The sequence below is a fragment of the Equus asinus genome, chromosome 6 (assembly GCF_041296235.1).
Source record: "Equus asinus isolate D_3611 breed Donkey chromosome 6, EquAss-T2T_v2, whole genome shotgun sequence".
Taxonomy (NCBI): Eukaryota; Metazoa; Chordata; class Mammalia; order Perissodactyla; family Equidae; genus Equus; species Equus asinus.
The window spans coordinates 40739476-40767164 of NC_091795.1; the positions used below are offsets into that span (position 1 = coordinate 40739476).

Sequence of the window (27689 nt, forward strand, 5' to 3'; positions counted from 1 at the left end):
TCTCCAAAGAAGATATATGGATGGCCAATAGACACATGAAAAAGATGCTCATCATCACTAATCATCAGGGAAATGCAAATCAAAACTACACTAAGATATCACCTCACACCTGTTAGAATGGCAAAAATATCCAAAACCAAGAGTGACAAATGTTGGAGAGGCTGTGGAGAAAAGGGAACCCTCATACACTGTTGGTGGGAATGCAAACTGGTGCAGCCACTATGGAAAACAGTATGGAGATTCCTCAAGAAGTTAAGAATAGAAATACCTTATGACCCAGCCATCCCACTACTGGGTATCTATCCTAAGAACCTGAAATCAGCAATTCCAAAAGTTCCATGCACCCCTATGTTCATCGCAGCATTATTCACAATAGCCAAGTCAGGGAACCAACCTAAGTGCCCAGCAACTGATGATTGGATAAAGAAGATGTGGTATATATATATACAATGGAATACTACTCAGCCATAAAAAAGGATAAAGTCGTCCCATTCACAACAACATGGATAGACCTTGAGGGTATTATGTTGAATGAAATAAGCCAGACAGAGAAAGACGAACTCTGTATGACTCCACTCATAGGTGGTAGTTAACATATGGACAAAGAGAACTGATTGGTGGTTACCAGGGGAAAGGGGGGTGGGGGGAGGGCACTAGGGGTGAAGTGGTGTACCTACAACATGACTAATAATGACGTACAACTGTAATTTCACAAGGATGTTAACGTTCATAACCTTAATAAAAAAAAAACATAGTATTGGAGATTGGACTGGTGGTTACCATTGGGGGAGGGGGGAGGGGGGAGGGCAAAAGGGGTGATTAGGGTCACATGTGAGGGGATGCACTATAATTAGTGTTCGGGTGGTGAACATGATGTAATGTACACAGAATTTGAAATATGTACATCCGAAAAAAATAAAAATTAAAACAAAAAGAAAAAGAAAATAGGAAAAGGAAAGTAACACAAAGTACACCACGCATATTATCTACCTTTATTTAATGACTAACAGGATATAAGGATATATTAAAAGGAAGTGGGACTGCAGCTGAAGCTGGCAGTATCAGATAAAAGAGGATAGGCAGTGGGACCAGAGAAATGTTAAAGCCAAGGGTTCCAAGGATCCAAGAAAATGAAGACTTGTAATAAAGAAACATTGACATAGACTTTTTATAACACCCCAAAGTTACCATTTTCTAGTACACACACACACACACACACACACACATGATAATGATATAAATAGACAGATGGAGGGAATGTATATATACATGGTATGTTGCTCATTCGGGAAGGGGATAGTTAGTTCCCTTTGGGGACACTGACTAGTTTGGACATTAAGCACCTCAATATCCTTCCTGGGGAAACACTGGTTCTTGTAACTTTCAAGAGACCTCTGAAGTCACATCTTTCAGGAGCTTCTAAACAGAAACACTTGAATACTTCCAGGGCCTATTCCAAGGCTTGTACATTGAAGGCCAGAAGGGAAAAAAGTACAATTCAATGTCTCCCTGAATAAGTCTAATCTTAACACTGTCCCAAAAGTTCTTGCTGGCACAACTTGGAAGAGTCAGGATGCCTCAAGATGAAAGGTCTGGGAGCTCCAGAGGATGGCCTTTTCCAAGACACTATAGAACTCACTAAGTCTTACAGTCTACAAAACACAAACATTTCTTTTATGCCGATCTCTAAGAAATTAATGGAGCATATTTCTAGATATCAAATGAAGACCAGAGCACAAGTCACAAGCTGGTACTGGAGGAGATAAACGGTCCCTTTGCTTTCATCCCCATTTTTCAGCTAAAATACTTCTCTCCCTAGCCCATAAGAAATGTCAAATAGAAAAACTTACAGGCTCTTCAAAATTGCTCTCTTCCTCAGATGGTAGTTGTAAAGTAGATTGCCAGTGCAGGGAGCTGTCACAAATCTCTAGATCATCAAACAAATTTTCTAAACCTGCTAGCTCAATGCGCTCACCAGTCAAGTCACCTTGGTCACATATCTGGGAAATAGTAAAAAGCAAAATAACAATACCATTTCCTGCAACAATACTGGAAAAGACCGTGTTTCCCCCCAACTATCATTTTATTATGTCTCACCTCTCTTTCTAGTTCAGCAACTCTTTCACTGCATACAACAGCATTTTCATCTAGGCTACAGCATTCAGTATCATCATCCAGAGTACAGATGTCAGATTCAGCCTTCCCCTGCAGGCCCTCTACAAAATAGGAGTCATTTTGCATAATTGTATGTATAGTGAAACTGGACTTGGCTCCTATAGACCGAGGAATTTCACCTTGGCCTATATCAGCTTTCAGCAATGTCTTTTGGCTGACTACAATTAATGATGCATTATTGGTCACTGGTAAAGCACCTTTGACTTTGCATCACATGCCACCAAGTTTACTGAAAAGCTGCTTCCTACAGTTGCAGATGGACCTACAATGACATTACTAAAGTTTACAATCTTACCCAAAATATAGTTTGAGGAATCTGCAACTTCTTCAAAGGTTTGCTGCTTTAAATCTTGTAAAACCCAAGAATCTGAAGTTGATACTTTCGTTGGATAAATAATGTTTGAAGAGCCTACCTTCTCTAGAAGGTCAAGAGCAGAAACAGACTTTATCTTTCCATTGGGAAGAAATGGTTCATTGTCTATATCACACTGAAATAAAGCTGACTGTGTTTTGCAAAGACCAACAGCCTGGCTGTGAGATTTTTCACTTAAAGAAGCAGATGACTTAAGCTCTGGAATAAGAGAAAGTGGCTTAATGAACATTTCCTGAGAAACATTGGGGAGCGATTTTAAATTAGGATGCCGGTACAGGGAGCTACCATCATCATCTTTTTTATAGAACAATGGTTTTGAAGCTGCTGGTTCAAATACCCCAGGAGGAGATTGACAGCATGGAGGACTAAGTTTATCAAAGAAAGAATTTTCATCATTATAACTTAATAGGGAAAGATCTGCATTTTTTGGTTCACTTTCTTCTCTGTCATTTGTTAAAGATTTATTGATGGCAGTTCGGATTTCATTTACTGTACTCTCTTTCTTGGAAGGTTCAATAGAGGCAATAACTGCCTCAAAGGCTATATTTTTAGTAGCATCAAGATTTTTTCCACCAAAAGCAGAAGCTGCCTTTCGGTTTCTTTCCTCTTGAAAGTACAGTTGCTGTGAAGTCTCATCCAAGTTAGATTTAGTAGTCTGAAGAGGACCACCAGAAGCCTCCATCTGAGAGGTATCATGTCCCCTGGAGAGTATATGTGCTTCTGAAATTGTTACAGAATTATCCAGAACTATAACATTCTCAACACACTGTATTTCTGAAGACCTGGGGCGCACCTCTGAAAATACTAAAGTATTTCTATTTTCCTTTAGTTCAAAACATTGAGATAATTCTTTCCCCAGACCTTCATTTCTTTCACAACCCTCTAAAGAATCCATCTTTTGTTTCACCTCATTCTCAGCTGAAGCCCTTAAATAAACACTCTCAAAATAATGACTATCAGACATCAAAGGGATCCCTTTTCCTCTTCTTTCCAACGAACAACCCAAGAAAGAATATGATATTTTATTATTAAAATGAGGAGCAACTTCACATGGGAAAAAAACACAGTCCTTACTGATTAGACATGTTTCTGGATGGTGTAATGCTCCCTGTTTGCTCCATAGCATACCTGAAAAAGGGGCACCAAAACTGCCACTTCCCTTAGGGATTTTATTTTTATCAATTGTGTCAGATGAATCTGAATAAGAATCATGGTCCTTACTGGTTAAATATTTTTCTGACTGCTGTAAAACTTCCTGTTTCCAATGCTGAATATATGAACAAGAAGCTTCAAAACTGTCACTTCCTTTAGGAGTTATGTATTCATCAGTTGTATCAGACGAAGTTGAAAAAGAAACTTGACCTTTATCAGCTAAATTGGTTTCTGGCTCCTGTACAACTTGTTGTGTCTTCCATGGCATATATGAACAAAGAGCATCATAACTATCAGAGTCTTTGGGAGTTTTCAGTTCATCAACTGTATCAGATGAAATAGTCTCTTCTTTAGTCCCTTGTTCAGGAGGTAAAAAAGTGTGCTGAGATTCAACAGCTGTACTACCTAAAAGTGGGTGCTGAGATATACTAAAGAAACTGCTAACTAAGTCTGAAGCTACTTCTGAGGTTGCCTGGAATAAAGCTTCACTAACTTCCGACGGTCGAAAAAACCATTCAGTATCTTCAGACTTACCAGGAATTCCCCTGAAAATATACAGTTAAAAATAAACAAATAAATAACATATTAAAAACATTTATGTCTTTAAATACTAACATGAAAAAATACAAAACTGATATGTTACTGAAATTGAGGTTATTTGAAAAGTGTGTTGAAAAACAAAGTTCTACTTTCAAATTCCTTTAAGGTGACTAATGACTGAACAAAGCAAATTTTTTGTAAAGAGAAGGTGAATTACTATCCTATGACCCTGATATTTTCCTAGACTTCTCCTAAAACAGTTTGCCAAAAAACATGAATATTTTCATATTGTCAAAAAACGATTCTTTAAATGAAAAATTCAAACTTTATTTAAAATGTTTATCACCTATCATAATTTAATATTCATTTAACCTTCATTAATTCTTTTACTAGTCAATTATGATGCTCTTGAAAGCCACTTAAGAAGTGATCTACTCCCAAAACAGAATAACCTAACCCATTGGTTGACTATGTGTACAGAACACTTTTGATAAAAGTAATTTTAAAGTAACACATAACAGAAGGGCAGAGGTGTTCACTGTGTAAACATCTATAGCTTTTAATTTAAGGTGTCTTTTTTTAGTACTAAAAGAACACTTATATTCTTGGATAATTCCTAATACATTTTGGAAAATTCCAAACTTGTCTCCCATTATGACTACTTTAAGGGCATTAATTTGGAATAACTGTTAATTTGGATATGTCTGTTAGAAAAATCTTGTTACTTCGTATTCACACCTCCTATAAGATAAGGAGAGATAATTAGGCTCATTCAATATCAGCTGACCAGGGGCCGGCTCCATGGCTAGGTGGTTAAGTTTGCACGCTCTGCTTTGGCGGCTCAGGGTTTCTCCGGTTTGGATCCTGGGCACGGACATGGCATCGCTCGTCAGGCCATGTTGAGGCAGCGTCCCACATGCCACAGCTAGAAGGACCCACAACTAAAATATACAATTATGTACTGGGGGCATTTGGGGAGGAAAAAAAAAATATCAGCTGACCAAAATGGGAGTGCCATACAAGTCAGTGACCATAAAATGAATGCTTTTTACATAATGGGGGTGGGCTGATGGGAATAGGAGGAAAATCCAGTATGCCTTCTAAATTAAAATATACCTGAAGTGCTTGATTATATTATAAATTATTTTTAAATAAGCTATAATCACCTGGCTCATTTTTACACATATGTTACCATATCAAATTAATATGCATCATGTCTCCACTTACGGCCCTGTTACCTTCAGATAGGTACTGAGAGTATCTAATCCCCACCCCAGAGTCTCACCTTAGCCTGAAGATATTAATAACAACTCAGAACAAGAAAAGAAAGAGTAGAAAGGTTACATGCAAATAAAAAAATAAATCATCCTACCTCAGAGGTGCAAAATCTAGTTCACTTTGGTGAAATAAGGAATCAGGCCCAAACTCTTGATCTTGTGCCAAACATGTCAGCAAAGGCAAATAGGGAGAAGCAAAGCTGTCTTGTATTACTGCAAAGTTTCAAACATAAAAATATTGGGAATGCTGAAAATTAATTGTTTAGCTTACTCACATAATACTTTGAAGATCCAAATATGCTGCCATCTAGAAGCTTCTACAAGCATTAGAATGATAATATAATAGGAGCAGCAGCAACTACCATTTACTTCTAGCCTGACACGGTCCAGGTACTTAAGATACAATATTTCACCTAATTCTCATGACAACCTTGAAAGATAGGTATTTTTATGCCCATCTTATAGGCAAGGAAACGTGATTACAAATCTTAAGTAATATTAAGTAATCTGTCCACATGCAAAGAGCTAACTGCTAGAATGACATCTGAACCGCAAACACTCTAACAAGTGTTCTTGACTAGTGTGAGTGTTTCTTTCTAGCTTATATCAAAGTGTGGTCCACCAACTCCTGGGCATCTCTAAGACACTCCCAGAAGGTGCCTAGGTTCAAAATTATATTAAAAATAATATTAAGATATCATTTTCCTTATTCACTCTCATTCTCGCACAAGGGTATGGCGGAATTTTCCAGAAGCGATATCACGTATGATACAGCAACATATTGAATGCAGAAGCAGATATCAGAATCTGTCTTCTATTAAGTCAGACATTACAGGGATTTTTTTTTTTAAGTAAAACAATGCTATTCTTCTAAATATTTTTGTGTTGGAAAACAGTTATTTTTCTAAAAAATATATGTAATTTATGTTAACATGCAATGGAGTTATTGTTTAATGAGTTCATAAATATGTATTAAATTTCTCAGTTTTAATTTCTAAGATGCAAAAATACCAATAACCGACATAAACAAAAGCTCTTTGGAGTCCTCAGTAATTTTAAAGTGTGTAAAGGAATCCTGCAACTAAAACATCTGAGAACTGCTGATGTAAAGGAAAAAAATTCTTGTGGATTCCTAAATGCAAACTTAAACAATTCTTACTATAATGTCCTTAAATATGTACAGACTAGGTATAAACTCCTTATTCCTTATAGCTTTTATATAACTACAAAACAAAAAATTAACTATTAATAGAAACAAAACTATAAAATCAACAGCCAATTCTCCTACCCAATTCTATTTAATATTAATTTAACTGGATGGGTAACGTTTTGCTAAAACTAAATTGTTCTTTCAATATGAATGTAACACGGTTGCTACAGTATACTTCCTTGATTTCAGAATGCCTGTAATACTGCACATCTTCCCTATCCTAACTGTCACACTCTTCTTTTAATCTTTGGTCTATCTGCTTCCCACCTAGACTGTCAACTCTATGTCTGCTTTATTCATAGCTGTACCATCAGTGCCTAGCAAAGAATCTGCTACACATAGTAGATACTCAAAATGGAATCATTTATTTACTGAATGAATTAATTAAAAATGAGAAACTGAAAGATAACAATAACGTTTACACCAAGGACTAATTGGTAAGGTTCTTCTTTGGCCTTGGCTGAGAGACTCAGTCTTAAACCTTCCTAACAGAAGTCCTTCACCCCTCTAAGATTCAAGACGGTTTTTTAACAAAAAATCCACATTTCCTCACATTTGTACAACTGTTGATGGCTTGGATCGCTCTTTTTTGAGATATCTAACAGTTCTGGCACCAGTAATCATCATCACATTTGCCACTGATGAGACCAATGCACCCAACAATGACTGTATTCACACAGAACAAAACAGCAATAATGAAATGTCCTCTGGCCATCAGATCCAGGGATCTGCTGTAATAATTAAAAATGTTCTACTTTATCTACAGTAAATGGGAAGCTGGAGTTACAAAACTTTACATTAGAAAACATTTTAGAAGCCACATAGAACAATCTCCTACCAAATGCTGAAATTCTTCTATTAGAGAATTTTGCTTGACATTTTGCAGTGACATAAAGCTCTCTTCTCTTTTTGTCGTTATAGAGCCTTTCCACTACTAAATGGCTCTTTTAGAAAGTTCTTTCTTATATCAAGTTGAAAACAGCCTCCCTATAGTTATACATTTTTATTTTAACCTCAAACATTTTTTATAGACCAACTAGTAAATATTTGGCTTTGTCGGTCACCTATGGTCTCTGTCATATATACTTCTTCATTTTGTTTGTATTTACAATCCTTTAAAAATTTGAAAATGAGTCTTAGCTCATGGACAGTACAAAACCAGGCCTTGGCCTATGGTCTATAGTTGCAGACCCCTGCTCTAGACCATTATAATACTCACGCCAGGGTACTATTATTTTCTGTTTACTAGATTGTCTTCCCAAAAGAAGAGGTAGCTTTCTTCGAGATACATATATATATATATATATCCCTAGCATCACACACATAATAGGTACTTAGATATTTGTTAAATAAATGAAGGAATGAAAAATAAGTTGCTTCCTCTTGAGCATGACAGCCCTTCAAATACCACAGCAAAGTCTTCTCTTTCATCTAATACAGTCATTTCCCCCCACAAACAAATTCTAAAGTTATAAACCAAAATTGACTTTGACGATCCACATCATAGAATACACTGGCACCAATATTTTGATTTGGATAGCTTTAGCTTATGTTCGAAAAGAACTTGTTGAATTAACTCCTATTCATGCTTCTCTACAAAACTGTGACAAAACAACTTCATGGCTGAATCCCATTCCCCTGACAAAGGCTAATTCTAAAAAATGTGGTTGTTGCATTTTTTTCAATTTTTGGAAAAAAAAAATCTGAAGAAAACAAAAGGAAGAACAAAATAACATTTGTCTGAATTACGATTTAGGCATAAAAAAACTGAAATTATCATATCGGTTAAGCATTTTTCTATATGTACAATGATCCAAAGTAGCAGTAATAGTGCAATTCTGTCTTCCACCTTGATGATTTGAAAGGTACTTAAAGTTCACCTTTTGTAAATAGCGAATGAATCAGTTCCATATTAAACAGAGGAAAGAAGTAAGATCTACCTCAATAAGTCAATTAACTTCTTTATCTCAATTTTTAGGTCTGAAAATTGAGGATAATAACATACGACTTAGCTAATTCTCAGACTCTTGTGTGGTAAGCATGAACATTTGTTTTTTGTTTGTTTTTTAAGGATCATGGAGTTTCCATTGCTGAGATAAGTAGTCGAAGGATAATATATGGTTTACCCCAAGAAAAACTCCACAAATTCAGGACACCCACTAGAGGAAGCCATCGCCTTTCTGCCTTCAGTGAGTAACAGGGCATGAGAAAACCAGAGGCAACTGTACATTTAATGTGACTAGACCAGCTGGCCAGCGTGGAAAACTAGTCAATAGCTACTAACTTTGAATATGGCTCTACAGAGCTCCTCAACTCAAGAAAGGATTCAGATGAAGGACTTGCAGTCCCCTAAAAGCATTTTACAAACGTGAGGTATTACTACTAGTTAAAAATAAAGAGGCATTACCTAGCAATGGAGAACATAAGAAATCTCTGTTAGGTTCCTTAACTTGATTTCCTGATTGAGTCAATATAACTTCCTCCAGAGAGGGGAAGTCTGTCACTTCAGTCCCTTCCTCTTCCACATTAAACCTTGTCTGGGTTGTATCCAAGGTGTGGGAAGAGTCCATTTCTTGAGGAAGACAATGCCAAGATTCTGTTCTCTAAAACAATAATTTTGAAAGAAAACATGCTAAATCATTAACTGAGTTATCATACATATTAACATTTAGATTAAAATGTCCACTCACATAGCATATAGCTTCCTATTTGATGACATTCTCATCAAAGTTTGGAAAAAGGAAAGCTCTCTGTTTTTCACAATATTAACTACATTTTAGGTCTCTTCTTATTACTACCCATCTTTTAATGTGTTGAATCACTGGCATTTCTGCTATTCCTTAACAGCTAGTTCTCATCATTAAAACAATAAATTTGGTTCTACATGATGAAATCTTACATTTTGATTATAATAAAACAAAAAAAATTTTCCAAACCTAACACTACAATATTGTCTACATGGGACCACTTTACTAAATCCTTAAAACTATACTAGTTTATAGTGGACTCTTGGTTCTTCTCTTTTATATAACATTATCATATCATCCATGGAATAGTGATACATTCGTCTCTTCCAAATGTTCACTCTTAACTCAGGCATGACTCAGAGCAATGCTTCTCAAAACATCTCTGGGAAAGATGAGTTTTCCTACTTCCAATTCATCACAGACTGATATTTTATTAAAATACTAATAAAAATTAATAAGTAATAAATAAAAATAAGCTGGTAAAAATAATGAGAAAAATGAAATTTAAGATATATATAAGCCCAAAATACAAAACACAAGCTCAAATGTCTGATTTCTAGTTCTAAAGAAAAAGCAAAATTACTGTCAAATTGCTATAAAAGTTGCTAAACACTTCTTCTCAATTCTTGTACTTCTCTCTTGACAGACCACTATAAGCAATTCACGGACTGGCACCAATCCACAGACTACACTAAGAAGCAATGTAGAATTAAATACTAATGGTAACTAGTTTTATAGGCATTTCCCTTTTAAACTTAGCATTGGTTATTAATTAAGAATATTCCTCCTATCATGCTATGAAAGTATTTTTATTTTCATTTTTATTTGATTAGGAATGAGCACTAAATCTGATCAAACTACATTATAGCATCTTTTTTTCACAATTAAATCTGATAAAGTATAGCAATAAATTTTTTTATATTGCAACATCATATTTCTTACTTGGTAGCAGTAGATCAGACTTTTAATCATATTTGCTAACACAGTCTTTAATATTTTCACTCATATATAGTCATAATAAGAATAATCAGTATTTTACAAAGCCTTGCTTTGCTTCCTAATCTTGTTCCAAGTTGATCTATATTTCTTTTATACAAGGAAATTCAGTTTTCCTTAAAAATATAAAAGATTTCACCAGTGAATCCATTAGGTCTAGAAATCTCTTTGATAGCTGGTACTTTATAATTTTCTCAATTTCCTTCTTAGTAGTACTAGTCCACCCCTATAAGCTTTGATAGGTTTGTATTAAGTTTATTTCATTAAGGGTTTTTTTTCTTGACTCGATTTGCCAGTAATGTATCCATTTTTTCTACTTTGAATTTAATAATTTTATTATATTTTCTAACTTAATTATGTCTGTTTTTCTCTTTACCATGTTTCCTCTACTTGTAGTTTTTCATTTTTTATCTAAAATCTTTGGTTAAATAAGGAATCAATTTTGTTTTACATTTATTTATTTAAATAAAAAATGAGAAGATGGCATTATATTGATGGCAACCTACATGCTTAGATATATAACATACTGATTTTCATTATTTGTAAATAGTCTATTACTGGACTCCTCTTCCTTGACCAATGCAAATGTTTTTTAAGACAATACAGATTTTTATTTCATTCCCAAATGACCCAAAATCCATAAAAACAAGATGTATTACAACTTAGAAAGATTTTCACAAACATTTTCAAACAAGACTTTTGTTCTGAAGAGCTATTTCCAGTATTTAAAATTCATTAACCAAATGCTCTTTCAGTAAGTTAAAAAAAAAGATATGCAGTTATCTACTACCTAATTATCAGTTACATAAATATACACAGAGAGAAAAATTGGAGAGAAGTATTCTAAAATGTTAATACTATTCATCTATGGCTTATGGGATTACAGAACAGTAGACCTTTGACACTGCAAAATATCTCAGTCCCTTCTATGCTGGATAAATTACTCAAATCTATAGAATCAAATTGCTATGGAGAAAATGATTTTTGGGTCTGGCCTGGTGGTATAGTGGTTAGATTCGCATACTTCACCTCAGTGGCCCGGGATTCATAGGTTCAGATCCTGGGTGCGGACTACACACCGCTTATCAAGCCACGCTGTGATGGTATCCCACATAAAACAGAGGAAGATGGGCAATAGATGTTACCTCAGGGCCAACCTTCCTCACAAAAAGAAAAAAGAAAAAAACACGCTTTTTATGTTTTTAATACTTGAAAATAAAGGGAATATGAGAATGATTAATTTTAATTTTTTTCTTTTGAGAGGACTCCACTCTATAGGGGACCATGGGCCAATGAAGGGTTTTAAACCAGGGGAATTCCACTCATTTTGTAACTCTCACTACAGCCAGATCTTGAGGCCCTGACTCATCTCTCAGCCCCCTTGACCATGGTTTGAGCGTGGTCCCATGGTTTATTCCTCACTACTGATGAGAGACGAGATGTATCCTTTTGCTCTCCTGCCCATTCTCTGACCTCCACAGATCATTTACTCTACTCTAGCTCGTCAATTGCAATAATTCTTTAACCTTATGAAGACAACTATCCTATCACATTTACACTTTTCACAATTCTTTTCTTATCTGTATATCCTTCTTTACCATTCTGAGTTCATAGTCATCCTTATAATCACTGCCTTGCAAACATTTTTAACTTTCTTGCCTTTTTCTCCCATAATCCTATTTGCCTAGCAAAAGCTCAGTTCTGGTTGAAACTTCTCCTTGTCTGAGTCCAAGCAGCAGCACACTGCTAAAGAAAACACACACCCAGATTGGTTTTCCTTTAAAATGATGAGATTAAATCTCAAGGGCACTCAGCATTGCCTGGAAATCCTACTATAATTTCCTGGCAAGTTAACTACTAAAATGACTACTGAACTCTCCTTCCTCATTTTCAACTGATGACCTCATCTCCTACTTCAATAAGCGAATAGCAGGAGAGGAACTTCCTTATCTTCCTACCACCAGGACTATAATCCCAGTATCTACCCAGAGTTCCATCTTGTGACTTAAAAAACTGTCTACTTATCAAAGCCCTTCCCATCTCATTCCATTTTTTTAATGATGTCCTTCCTCTATGTGATTCTCCCACTTCTCTTCATCCATTTTCCCTTTCTACTGGATCATTCCTCTCCCCATGCAAACATACTCTTATAATTTCCCATTATAAAATATAATTTTTAAAAATCTCTGTTCAACATTCCTTTTCTTTCTGCATGTTTTGTTGCTATGTTTCTATCACACATGATTCCTTGTGTTACACCTTTTCAATCAATACAAAAAGGTCCTCAAACCTCTAAATATTTTGACAGATGTGAGTAGGGATGACAAATAAACAGCTGAATAAATACAAACAAATTTTGAGAAGTAAAAGTTGGAGATATAAATTTGGGATTTTTAAGTATACAGTAAAGCCCTGAATCTAGATGAGAACCAAAACATTCCAACATTTCAAGCAGAACTCAAAAATTCAAATGTATATAGGGTTAGGAAGGTAACAGAAATGAGTAAATCTGCCTGGAATTAGAGATTACTGAGACCTGTGGCCAGCTATGCACTACATGCACACTTTAAAGTGTTCTGTTTCAAAATTTTTAAAACCTTCTTCCAAATTTTTTTTTTCCTGCAAACCACATTTTGGCCATATTCAGGTCCACAGCTTATAACCTTTGATTTCAAGGTTTAACAGGGGAAGAAAAAGCAGCAAAGGAAACTGAGAGAGAATAGCCAGAGGAATAGAAAGAAAACCAGGAGAAGCCAAGAAAGAAAATAATTTTAAGAAGTTATGCAATGGTTAGCAGTGTCAAACGCTATTTATTGCACCTGCGGGGGACTGGTCTTGGCCATGCCAAGATATGTCTCTTTGGCATGAGGATTATTTGGAGCTTGTTGCTTTAGATAAGCTGGGACAGGGAAGGAGGCTCTGAGGAGTGGAACTTGCTTACCCTTTGTTAGGAAACATTTACATTGTAAAGGAAATCTCCATCTGTAAAGGTGCCTCCCTCTCTGTATCAGGAAGAGGGGGATGACCTTATCTCTAGAAACTCTTAATCAATACCAAAGGCAAGGTCTTAAATCTGCATAATAATCTTATTCCTGTTTCTGGTAACCTCCTGTAACTGACTATCCCCACCCCCAACATCCTCCTTTGTCTTTAGCTGGATATGATATTTAAGGTGGGGGCTTCAGCCATTTTGGCGAGTTGCTCAGCTTGCCTGACCTCTCCCATGGATACCTGTTATAAAGCTTTGTTTAATTTTCTCCTGCTATTCTGTCTCATGTGAATTTACTTCGTTCTCCGGCCAGACGAACCCAGAGAGGGTAGAGGAAATGTCTTCCTCCCCTACACACCTAAGATGAGGACAGGAAAGTGTTCACTGTATTCAGCTATATAAATGTTATTGGTGACACTTGCTTTCACAGAGTTGAGGTCAGAACACAAAGTAGATCAAGGAGAAGCATAAGTAGATCCTAGCCAGTGATATAAGATATATATATTAAAAAAACATATACAGTTGATATGATTGTCTACATAGGAAGTCCTAAAGAATCTACACAAGAGCTAGTACCAGAACTAGTAAATGAGATTAGCAAGGTCATAGGACACAAGGTCAACAAAAAAAGTCAATCATATTTCTATATACTTGTGATGAATGATGTGGGCTTGGTGAGCCAAGGAATCAAAAGAAAGATTTCTTGGACTCTCAAGGTATGGTAGTAGTGCTCCTTTATTCAGAGAATAGCATGGAGCAGCATGGGGACAGGACCCCCGGGCAGCGAAGAGCTGCCATGGGTTGAGGGCAGGGCTAAATTTATAAGGCATAGGTATGTAAGTTCTCTTTACAAGACAAAGGAAAAATCATGAAAAAAATCGTTAAAATGGTATCAGTGCAGGTGGGGTCTGGTTATTGCGTGGTCCTATAACTTTGGATAGGAATCAAGTCACATTAGGTCAGGACATCCTGTGCTTCCCGGAAGATGATATAGATCAGTACCTAGGGCAGGATGCCTTGGGCATCTCTCCCTGAGGCAGCCTTGATCTTCATTAATGAACAATAGGAAATTGAAATTTTTAAAGACACCAGTAAGTCTAACAAAAACGTGTTAAGTTTGGTATGCTGAAGACAACAAAACATTGATAAAGAAATTAAAGACCTGGTCCAGGTCCCCTGGCCAACTTGTTAAAGTTCCGTGGTGGCCCAGGTTCACCAGTTCAGATCCTGGGTGTGGACCTACTCCACTCACCAACTGCACTTTGGAGGTATCTCACATACAAAAAAATAGAGGAGGATTGGCACAGATGTTAGCTCAGGGCTGATCTTCTTCAAGCAAAAACAGAGGATTGGCAACGCATGTTAGCTCAGGGTGAATCTTTCTCAGCAAAAAAAAAAAGATCCAAATAAAAGTGAAAGAACTGCTGTGCTTGTGGGTTAGAGAACTCAATGTTGTTAAGATGTCAGTTCTCTCCAAATTGATTTATAGACTCAAGACAATCTTAACCAAAATGACAGAAAGCTTTTTAAATAGAAATTGGTAAGCTGATTCTAAAATTTATATAGAAATTCAAATAACCTAACATAAATAAAACCATTTTTAAAAAGAGAAACCAAGTGGGAGAACTCACTCTACCTGATTTCAAGGCAGTACAGTAATTAAGAGCGTAGTATTGGCATGTGGATAGATATATAAACCAATGAAATGAGGAGTCCAGAAATAGATCCCCACATATACGGTCAGTCCATTTTTGATAAAGAAGCCAAGAAATTCACTGGAGAAAAAGACAGTATTTTCAGCAAATGGTGTTAGAATAACAATTAGATATTTATTTATATCTAAGAAAACGGAGCTGGACCCTTACGTCACACCATATGCCAAACCAACTCAAAATGGTTCATATATACAAGTGAAACCTAAAACTATAAAACTTCAGAAAAGGTGGTTCTCACTAGGAAAGATTTTGACACCTCCTCTTCCCTTAATCATGGGACATTTGGCAATGTTTACAGACATTTTTGATGGTTACAGCATGGGGGAATATTACTGATATCTAGTGGGCAAAGGCTAAGGATGCTGCTAAACATCTTATAATACACGGGACAGCCCCATACAATAAAGAGTTATCTAGCACAAAATGTTAAAAGTGTCAAGGTCAAGAAATCCTGTTCAAGAAAAAAATATGAGAGAAACTTTGTGACCTAGGATTAGGCCAACATTTCTCAGATGGGACACAAGAAGTACAACCAACTTCACCAAATTAAAACTTCTGTTCTTCAAAAGACAGATAAGAGAATTCAAAGAAAAAGTATAGACTGGGAGAAAATATTTGCAAAACACAGACTTGATAAAGCACTTGCATCTACAATAAAGAACTCTCAAAATTCAATAAATGGGACAAATCAGTCTTAAAAAATGGGGAAGAGATTTAAACAGATCCTTCACTAAAGAATAAACACGGGGGCTGGCCCGGTGGCACAGTGGTTAAGTTTGCACTTTCCACTTTGGTGGCCCAGGGTTCGCCGGTTCGGATCACAGGTGCAGACATGGCACCGCGTGGCAAGTCATGCTGTGGTAGGCGTCCCACATATAAAGTAGAGGAAGACGGGCACGGATGTTAGCTCAGGGCCAGCCTTCCTCAGCAAAAAGAGGAGGGTTGGCAGCAGTTAGCTCAGGGCTAATCTTCCTCCAAAAAAAAAAAAAGAACAAATATGGATGACATATTGTACAAAAAGATGTACAATATCATTAGTCTTTAGGAAAACGCACATTAAAACCACAATGAGACACCATAATAGACCTATAGGCTAAAATGTCCAAAACAAAAACCAAAAAAACTGACAATATCAAGAGCTGGCAGGGGGGTCGGCCCCACGGCCAAGTGGTTAAGTTCGCACACTCCACTTGCGCAGTCGACAGTTCAGATCATGGGCACGGACATGGCACTGCTCACCAAGCCATGCTGAGGCAGCATCCCACATGCCACAACCAGAAGGACCCACAACTAAAAATATACAACTGTGTATTCGGGGCGCTTTGGGGAGAAAAAGGAAAAATAAAATCTTTTTTTTAAAAAAAAGAGCTGGCAGGAATGCAAAGCAACTAGAACTCTCATACATTGTGGGTAATGCAAAATGGGACAGCCACTTTAAAACAGTTTGGTGCTTTCTTATAACATTAAACATACAGTTAATGTATGAGCCAACAATCCCATTCCTAGGTATTTACCCAAGAGAAATAAAACCATTTGTCCACCTAAAAACCTACATATGAGTGGAATACAATTCAGCAATAAAAAATTTAGAAAAAACAAATTACTGATTCATGCAACAACATGAATGAATCTCAAAAGTCTACAGGAACAGAAATCAGATCAGTGGTTGCCAGGAATTAAGGATGAGGGAGATGACTGACTACCAAGAGGCAGAAGGGAACTTTTTTGGGATGATGGCAATTTTGTTCATCTCAAATGTGGTAGTTCATCTCAAATATATGACTGCATATATTTGTCAAAGCTCATCAACCTGTATACCTAAAAGAGTGAATTTTGCTGTATTTAAATTATATCTCAATAAATCTGACTTTAAAAAAATGAAGGTAGGACAGCAGGAAACGGAGACAGAAAATGTACACAACTCTTAAAAATTTTACTTAACAGGTGTACAATATTAAATGGGGCAGTAGCTGGAGGGAAAGAAAGGATGAGACATTTGTACCCGAGCTGCTGGAGATGACAAGGTCTACACTATGACCATGGGATGAGTAACCCAGTAACCAAGTAGGGGCAGGCAAAGGTTGGGAGGAGGAGTGGAGGAAAAGATCTCTGCAGGTTAAAGATGCAAGAGTTTCAGGCACTGGATGGGTAAGTGAAACTGAAGTGAAAGAAACTAAAAGAGGACTATGTAGCAAGAACTACAGTTTTCAATGAGTAAAGAGAGGTAACTCAGATGACAGCAACAAGGATCAATGAACACAATAACCAGAAGGAGAAAAGAGGGGAGAGAATTAGAAAGTGGCATGTTCCATCTATTCCGAGGAACCCAGGCATAAAGGCAGAAATAAAGAGCTACAGGATCCATCCATGGTTTATACTTCATAAGACAGGGACAAAGAGAAGACACCCATTTTTGGACTGTGCTCTATCATAAATAAGCCCTCAGGGAATATTAAGTTATTTAGGGATATATCCTTGTATTTGCTTCTTAGGGTTGCCATAACAAAGTTACACAAACCGGGGCTTAAAACAACAGAAATTTATTTTCTCACAATTCTGGAGCCTAGAAGTTTGAAATCAAGGTGCTGGCAGGGCCACGCTCCATCCAAAGCCTCCAGGGGAGGATCCTTCCTAACCTCTTCTACCTCCTGGTAGCCCCAGGCATTCCTTGGCTTGTGGGAGCACACCTCCAATCTCTGCCTCTGACTTCACATGGCTGCCTTCTTCCTGTGTGTTTCTCTCTTCACATGGTGTTCTCCTCTCACAAAACTACTAGTCACATTGGGTTAAGGGTCAACTCTACTCCAGTATGATCTCATCTTAACCTGAATAATTATATCTGCATTCACTCTATTTCCAAATAAGATCACATTGTGACGTATTGGGAACTAGGACTTCAACACATCATTTGGGGGACACAATTAAACCCATAACAATCCCCCTTCCATTTAATGACTCCAGAGTACTGTGCTTTCATCAGGGTTTCTCTTAACTCCTTTTCCTTGGTGTTTGCAAATCTCCTTCCTCCATATCTTGCACCTAATGGATAATCATTGCAATTTAGAGGAAATTAAAGGTACTACAGGAAAGCGGATATGAAAACAATACATCCCAATGGACTAAACACAGAAGCAGACATGAGAATCTAGTTTTGATGGTTAAGTTTATGTGTCAACTTGGCTGGGCCACGGGCTTCCCAGAAATTTGGTTAAACATCATTCTGTGTGTGTTTGTGAGTGTGTGTCTGGATGAGATTAACATTTAATCCACAGACTGAGTAAAGCAGATTACCCTCCCCAACGCAGGCAGGCCTCATGCAATCCATTAAAGGCCTGAATAGAACAAAAGGCTGAACAAGACAGAATTTGCTCTCTGCCTGACGGTCTTCTCCTGCCTTTGGACTCAGACTCATAGTGGAACTTACACCATCAGCTGGCCTGGTCCTTGGGCCTTCAGACTCAGACTAGAACTTCTACCATCAGTTCTTCTGGTTCTCAGGCCTTTGCATTCGGACTGGAACTATACTAATAGCTGATCTGGGTCTCGAAATTGAAGATCTTGGGAATTCTCAGCCTCTATAATCACATGAGCCAATTCTCTACAACATATAATATAGTCATGTGTCGCTTAATGACCGGGATACATTCTGAGAAACATGTCATTAGGCGATTTCGTCATTGTGCAAACATCGTATAGTTACACAAACCAAGATGGTATAGCCTATTACACATCTAGGCTATACAGTACTGATCTTATGCGACCACCATCGTATAAGTAGTCTGTCATTGACCAAAATGTTGTTATGGAGAGCATGACTATATATTTGTATGTATGTATGTATGTATGCATATGTCTCCTACTGGTTGTATTTTTCTGGAGAACCCTATCTAATACACCAACTGTCTTCTATCAAGCCTGACATTAAAGAGATATGCAAAAAATGTGCACTCTTCCAACTAATTTTTTTTTGTTTTTGAAAACAGTAATTTTTCATTTTAAAATATATTATTTATTTTAATATGCAATGGGTTTATTTTAAAATAAATACTTTTTAAATGTTTTAATTTCTAGAAAGCTAAACATCAATATAGATAACCCAAATAAACAAAACCTCTTTAAAATACTTTTGAAAAATATAAAGGAGTCCTGAGACAAAAAAAAAGTGAAATGCTATTCTATATAATGAAAGCTGCCAAATATCTCATCAGAGAACTGGAATATTTAAGTAATTCACCTCTTTCCATTCTTCACAGCTAAATCAGAATTTCTCATGCTGCTCATCAAAAGATAGTTTGCCAGTTACACAAGACATACCTGATCATCCCCAGAACCCAAAGAGACCACATTAGTATCAGAAATCTGTGTTCCACTATCATCTTGATACAATGGCTGTTGCCATACATGAGAGATCAACGGAACAACCTGAAAATCAAAAGCAGGTTTAAAAAAGTAGTAACACAATCACTACAATTAAACAATGATAAAGAAAATCTAACATTTAGATTATATTCTTCAGCTTATAAAGCACTTCACATATATAATAACATTTTGACTTCATAACCACTGTCCAAATTATTGTCTCACTTAAAAATAAGGAAAAGGAGACTTAAGGTTACCCAGTTAGGACTCAGCATACTTTCCAGTAAACCACAGCAGTTTCTTAACCTCCTATACCCCTAGAGGTAAAAGAAGCAAGCAGAAACAAGCAAGTTATCTGTTTTATAATCTTACTGTTTGAGACACCTAAGAAATTAACCCCAATAACAGGAATTAAAATCATCACATAGCATGGAAAATGGGAACAAAAGTCAGCCCCATTTTATAAAACCAGGGATTGAAGCAGGGCTCTCTCACCTGTGAAAGAAGGCAATAAAAGCTGTGACCAAGGCTGAAGCAATGCAAATGGAAAAGATTAGAAGCAATTCAACAAAAATGACCTAGGTCAAGTCACCCGCTAGTTCAGGGACTGGTTGTGGAGATTTTCCCCAATATCCCTGGAAAAATAAGAACCCAAATCTTCCAATCTAAGACCTCCTTCTAAAGAAGCAGCCACAAGGGGTAAGGCAGAGACAATCATGAAAACACCAGCTAGAGAAGGGTGCACCAAAAGACCAAACAAAACAACAATAAAGCTATAAATGAGATTACAAACTACACTTTCAAAAGACTTTAAAATAAGATATCTCAGATAAAGACAATATCCATAAAAAAGGATAAGGTTATAAAAGTAAAACAGGCAGTTATGAGTAAAGAAAAGATGAAAGCTAACAAAATATTAATAACCACAATGTGAAAGAGCCTCTGAAGAAAACTCAAAGTCATTGGAATTTTTCCAGAATTAAACACTTACTACATTAATAAAACATTTTTACATAGCACTTACAACAATGTGCTTTTGGTTGTAGAAAAGCCAGCTTAATTTGAAGTCTATTCAATAAATAAAAAGATTTCTAAGGTATCAACTCTTCCAAAACGTTTTTCTCAAAAGGCAGAGCAGGATGGGACACACCCACCTTGCTTCAATGGCAATTTTTAAGGGATAAAGAACAAAAAGCAAAGAAAGCCGTTTTGCAAATTCATTTTGGCAATCTGAAATCCCTAAATATACAACAATATAGCCAATATTTTGGCACAGTTAGTCTTCTTTGAGCCCTCCAGGAATGAAGAATGCCAAAATGAATATTCAAAATGGCTATTCACTGCAGCTTAATAATGCTGGGTGTGGAGCATGGGGTCTTGACTTTGAAAATAGCTGATTCACACATCTTTCAGAAAAAGAATTCATCAGGATATTTGTAGAAAACTAATGATACAATATTAAGAAACTAGCACTTTGACAACTAACCCAATGTGTGAGAAAAAGAACACTCCCCCTCACTTTTATCAGTTCAAAGAAAACCCAAAGGTTAAAATTAAATGTTAAAAGAAAAGTTCTTATTAAAACTCCATTTCCCAGAACTTCTTATTTTTGTTACTACTTGACTGCTTAGACTTCATCAAAGAAATTAATTTCTAATACATTCCCATATGTTTGGTCAGCTTTCCCACAACTGCTTCTGTACAGTGGTGAAACCCAAAAACTTGAAGTAGGATGCTTAAGATGAATGCTCCAAAACTAAGTAGTTGTCATTAGCAACTCTCTGATCTGAGATTAAATGCCTTTTGGTATAAATTAACAGTTTTAAAGAGTCCTTCTCTGGGTCAGTTTTTAATACTAAAAGTCAGTGGTCTTCTGGGGCCGACTGGGTGGCTTCATGGGTAGGTTCACGTGCTCCACTTTGCCAGCCCAGGGTTTGCAGGTTCAGATCTGGGCGTGGACCCACACACCACTCATCAAGCCATGCTGTGGTGGCATCCCACATACAAAAAACAGAGGAAGACTGCAACACATGTTAGCCCAGGTACAATCTTCCTCAAGCAAAAAAAGGAAGATGGGCAACAGATTTTAGCTCAGAGCCAATCTTCCCCACCAAAAAAGAAAAAAAGAAAAAAAAATTAGTGGTCTTTCAACTACATGCTGTCTCTGAGAAAAACACTTTAGATGTAAGGACACATATAGGCTGGAAGTGAAAGGTTGGAAAAAGACATTTCATACAAATAGTAACCAAAAAAGCACAGGAGTGGCTATACTAACATCAGACAAAACAGACTTTAAATCAAAAAGTGTTATAAGAGACAAGAAAGGACATTATATAATGATAAAAGAGTCAATTCACCAAGAAGATATAACAATTGTAAGTATTTATGCACCAAATATCAAAGCTCCTAATAAGACAAACTTTGAAAGAATTCAAGGGAGAAATACACTGCAACACAATAATATTAAGAGACTTCAATAGCCCACTTTCAATAAGGGATAGAACAATCAGACAGAAGAACAATAAGGAAATAGAGAAACTGAACAACACTATAGACCAATTGGACCTAACACACATGTACAGAACATGCCACCTAACAATAGCAGAATACACATTTTCTCAAGGACACATGGACATTCTTCAGGATGAAACACATGTTGGGCCACAAAACAAGCCTTAACAAATTCAAGAAGATTAAAATCATACACGGTATCTTTTCTAATCACAACAGAATGAAACTAGAAATCATCAGTAGAAGAATAACTGGAAATTCCACAAATATGTGGAAATTAAACACTACACTCTTAGAAAACCAATGGGTCAAACGAGAAGTCACAGGGAAAATTAGAACCACAAATGAAACTGAAAACACAAAATACCAAAATTTATGGGATGCAGTGAAAGCAGTGTTAAGAGGGAAGTTTGTCGCTGTAAATGTGTACATTGACAAAAAGCAAGATCTCAAATCAACAACCTAACATATGTCAAGGAGTCAGAAGAACAAACTGAACTTAAAGCAGGCAGAAGGAAAAAAATAATAAAGATTAGAGCACTGATAAAATAGTGAACAGGAAAAAAAATCAATGAAACTAGAAGTTGTCTTTTTAAAAGATCAACAAAATTGACAACCACTTAGCTGGACTAAGAAAAAAAGAAAACTCAAAAATAAAATCAGAAATGAAAGAAGGAATATTACAACCAATGCCACAGAAATAAGAAGGATTAGAACAGAATACTATGAACAACTGTACACCAATAAATTGGCTAGCCAAGAAGAAATGCATAAATTCCTAGAAACACAACCTCCCAAGACAGAATCATAAAGAAACAGAAAATCTGAACAAATCTACAACTAGCAGGGAGACTGAATCAGTAATCAAAAACCTCCCAACAGAGAAAAGCCAAGGACCAGATGGCGTCACTGCAGAATTCTACCAAACATTTAAAGAAAAATTAACACCAATCTTCCTGAATCTGTTCCCAAAAACTGAAGAGGAAGGACCACTTCTAATTCATTCTATGAGGTCTGCATTACCCTGACATGAGATAGCCAGAAGAAAACACTACAAGAAAACTACAGACCTTATATCCCTCATGAATATTGATGCAAAAATTCTCAACAAAATACTAGCACATGGAATTCACAGCATATTAAAAGGATTATACACCACAATCAAGTGCGATTTAGCCCTGGAATGCAAGGATGGTTCAACATACAAAATCAATCAGTGTAATACCTTGCATTAACAGAATGAAGGAAGAACCACATGATCATCTCAATTGATACAGAAAAAGCATTTGACAATATTCAACACTCTTTCCTTGCAAAAACACTCAACAAACTAGGAATAGAAGGGAAGTACTTCAACATAATAAAGGCCATTTACGAAAGCCCACAACTAACATCATACTCAATGGTAAAAACTGAAAGCTTTTCCTCTAAGATCAGTAGCAAGGCAAAAATGTCCACTCTTGCCACTTCTATTCAACACAGTACTGGAAGTCCTAGCCAGAGCAATTAGGCAAGAAAAATAAATAAAAAGCATCCAAACTGGAAAGGAAGGAAGAAGTAAAATTATCTCTATTCACAGATGACATGATTTCATATGTAGAAAATCCTAAATATTCCACACAGGAGTTGTGTTGGAACTCAAATGAATTCAGCAAAGTTGCAGGATACAAAATCAACAACCAAAAATCAGTTGCATTTTTATACACTAACAATAAACAATTCAAAAAGAAAATTACAAAAACAGTTCTATTAACAATAGCATCAGAAAGGATAAAACACAGAAACAAACTTGACTAAGAAGGCAAAGACTTATACACTGAAAGCTACAGAACACTGCTAAAAGAAAATTTTAAAAAAGCAAATCAATGGAAAGGCATCCCATGTTCATGGACTGACAGACTTAATATTTTAAGATGTCCATATTATCCAAATAATCTAACAATTTAATGCAACATCTATCAAAATCCCAGCAGTGTTTTTTGTAGAAATAGAAAAATCCACCCTAAAACTCACATGGAATCTCAAGGGACCCCAAATAGCCAGGACAATTTTGAAAACGAATAGTCAGAGGACTCACATTACCTGATTTCTAAATATATTAAAAAGCTATAGTAATTATAACAGTGTAGTACTGGTATAAAGACAGACAAACAGACCAATGAAGTAGATTAAAGAGCCCAGAAATAACCTCTCACCTATATGGTCAAATGATTTTCAACAAGGGAGCCAAGAGCATACAATGGAGAAAGGAAAGTCTCTTTAACAAATGGTGTTGGGAAAACTGGACAGCCACATGCCAAAGAATGAAAGTAGACCATCATCTTACACTGTGCACAAAAATCAACTAAAAGTGGATTAAAGATTTGAATGTAAGACCTGAAACAATAAAACTTCTAGAAGAAAACATAGGCAGCATGCTCTTTGACATGGGTCTCAGCAGCATATTTTCAAGTACCATGTCTGACTGGGCAAGGGAAACAAGAGAAAAAATAAACAAATGGGACCACATCAAACTAAAAAGCTTCTGCACAGCAAAGGAAACCACCAACAAAATGAAAAGACAACCTAACAATTGGGAGAAGATATTTGCAAACCATATATCGGATAAGGTGTTAATATCCAAAATATACAAAGAACTCATACATCTCAACAACAAAAAGACCAACAACCCAATTAAAAAATGGGCAAAAGATCTGAAGAGACGTTTCTCCAAAGAAGATATACGGATGGCCAACAGGTACATGAAAACATGTTCAACATCATTAACTATCAGGGAAATGCAAATCAAAACTACAATGGAATATCACCTCAATCCGGTCAGAATGGCTATAATTAACAAGACAGGAAACAACAAATGTTGGAGAGGATGTGGGGAGAAGGGAACCCTTGCACACTACTGGTAGTGTACACTACATAGAGGTGCAGCCACTATGGAAAATGGTATGGAGTTTCCTCAGAAAATTAAGAATAGATCTACTATATGATCCAGCTATTCCACTGCTGGGTATTTATCCAAAGAACTTGAAAACACAAATGCATAAAGTTACATGCATCCATGTGTTCATCGCAGCCTTATTCACAATAGCCAAGACTTGGAAGCAACCTATGTGCCCATCAAAGGAATGGATAAAGAAGATGTGGTATATATACACAATGGAATACTACTCAGCCATAAGAAAGGATGAAAACCAGCCATTTGTGACAATATGGATGGACTTTGAGGGAATTATGCTAAGTGAAATAAGTCAGAGGGAGAAAGTCAAATACCATATGCTCTCATTCATAAGTAGAAGATTAAAACAATGAAAAACAAACACATAGCAACAGAGATTGGATTGATGGTTACCAGAGGGGAAGAGGGGAGGGAGGAGGGCAAAAGGGGTGATTAGGCTCACATGTGAGGTGATGGATTATAATTAGTCTTTGGGTGGTGAACATGATGTAATCTACACAGAATTCAAAATATATTATGATGTACATCTGAAAAATAAAAAAATAAAAATAAATTTTAATTTTGCATATCAAAAGATACTACCAACAGAGTAAAAAGGCAACCCACAGAATGGGAGAAAATATTTGCAAATCATATATCTGATAAAGGATTAATATTCAGAATATATAGAGAACTCCGAAAACTCAACAACAACAAAAATAACCCAATTAACAAATGGGCAAAGAACTTGAACAAACATTTCTCCAAAGACAAATGAATGGCCAATAAGCACATGAAAAGATACTCAACATCACTAGTCATTAGAGAAATGCAAACCAAACCTACAATGATACCACTTCACACCCATCAGGATGGTTACTATCATTAAAAAAAATAGAAAACAATTGTAGGCCAAGATGTGCAGAAACTGGAACCCTTGTGCACCGTTAGTGGGAATATAAAATAGTACAGCCACGGTGGAAAATAGGATGAAGGTTCTCAAAAAATTAAAAATAGAACTACCATATGATCCAGGAATCTCACCTCCGGGTATATATCCAAAAGAATTGAAGGCAAAGCTCTCAAAGAGATATTTGCAAAGCCATGTACACAGCAGCACTGTTCACAATAGCCAAAAGATGGAAGCAACCTAAGTGTCCATCAACTGATAATTGGATAAACAAAATGTGGTATATACATACAATGGAATATTATTCAGCCTTAAAAAGGAAGGTATTCTGGTCACATGCTACAACATGGATAAACCTTGATGACATTTAGCTAAGTGAAATAAGCCAGTCACAACAGACAAATACTGTTCGATTCCACTTAAATGAGGTACCCAGAAAAGTCAATAGAAAGACAAAGTAGAACGGTAGTTGCCAGGTGTTGGGGTGAGATGGAATGAAAAGTAGTTGTTTAACGGGTATAGAATTTCAGTTTTGCAAGATGAAAAGACTTCTGGAGATTGTTTACACAACAATGTTAATGGATGTAACATTATTGAACGGTGCACCTAAAAATGGTTAAGATGCTAAATTTTATGTTATATGTATCTTACCACAATTAAATTTTAAAAAATTTTTCAATCTGCAGATAAACCAAGACAGAAAATTTGTTGATAATGAACTTGTCTTACAAGAAATACTACAGGAAGTTCTTCAGGATAAAAGCAAGTGACACCAGAGAGTAATTCAAATTTATGCAAAATAACAGAGTGCCAATCAAAGCAATTTTGCAGGTAATTGCAAAAGACAGTATAACTGCACATTTCTTCCCTTCACTGATTTAATATGCAATTTTATGAAATCATATATATCTAATTGTACCATTGGGCCTATAACATATAAACGTATTTGACAATGACAGCACAAAGGTCATACTGGAGTAAGGAAATGACACCAAATGGTAACTCAAAAGAAGGGCAGAAATGAAGAGCACAAAAAAGGGAAAATAAGGTTAATACAACAAATTCTACAAACACATACTTGTTATTCTTCCTTCTCTCTGATTCTTCAAAAGACCTAATATAAAGTATTAACTATAATAACGTATTGCTGAGTATGTAAAATATATAGACATATGCATAACAGTAATAGTTTTCAAAGGAGAGTAGGGAATGCAGCTCTATAGGCATAAAGTTCGTATATTTCTTTGGAACTAAGTCCTAAGGAATCTGAAGCAGATTCTAATAAATTAAGATGCACATTGCAACCACTGGAAAATAACTCAAGAATTTCAATTTAAAAATCATTAGAGGGGCCGGCCCTGTGGCTGAGTGGTTAAGTTCATGCACTCTGCTTCGGCAGCCCAGGGTTTTGCCGGTTCAAATCCTGGGCATGGACACGGCACCGCTTGTCAGGCCATGCTGAGGCGGCATCCCACATGCCACAACTAGAAGGACCCACAACTAAAAATACACAACTATGTACTGGGGGGCTTTGGGAGAAAAAGGAAAAATAAAATCTTAAAAAGAAAATCATTAGAATTAACATAATACAAGAGAAAAATAGTTAATGCAAAAAGTGCAATGTAAAAAGGGCTAAAGAAACACAAAAGACATGAGATACATAGAAAATAAAAAGTTAAACAGCAGATATAAATCCAAACATATCAATAGCACTAAATGTGAATGAATTAAACAATCAAAGGAATACATTGTGTTAGATTGCATGAAAAACAAGATTCAACTATATGCTGTCTACAGGATAGA

At 36.2% G+C, this 27689-nt stretch overlaps 1 protein-coding gene across 9 annotated transcripts in view; it reads right to left on the minus strand.

Annotated features, from left to right (window-relative positions):
• ALMS1 (ALMS1 centrosome and basal body associated protein) overlaps positions 1 to 27689 on the minus strand; it is a 251540-nt gene that overhangs the window by 210140 nt on the left and 13711 nt on the right. For 4 of the 9 annotated variants that reach the window (XR_011503935.1, XM_070511958.1, XM_070511959.1 and 1 more), the window contains exons 2-7: positions 19489 to 19596; positions 9135 to 9330; positions 5613 to 5730; positions 2471 to 4245; positions 2098 to 2216; positions 1851 to 2000 (exon numbers count right to left, since the gene is read on the minus strand). The exons of 1 other annotated variant lie outside the window; for it this stretch is intronic. Coding sequence is in view for 7 of the 8 variants with exons in the window: in XM_070511958.1 (XP_070368059.1) it covers positions 1851 to 2000; positions 2098 to 2216; positions 2471 to 4245; positions 5613 to 5730; positions 9135 to 9330; positions 19489 to 19596 (2466 nt within the window). In the remaining variant the exon portion in view is untranslated. Of the gene's footprint in view, positions 1 to 1850; positions 2001 to 2097; positions 2217 to 2470; positions 4246 to 5612; positions 5731 to 9134; positions 9331 to 11499; positions 11628 to 19488; positions 19597 to 27689 lie in introns of those variants that run through there. 4 more of the 9 variants (XM_070511961.1, XM_070511960.1, XM_070511957.1 and 1 more) reach the window with 4 other exon arrangements.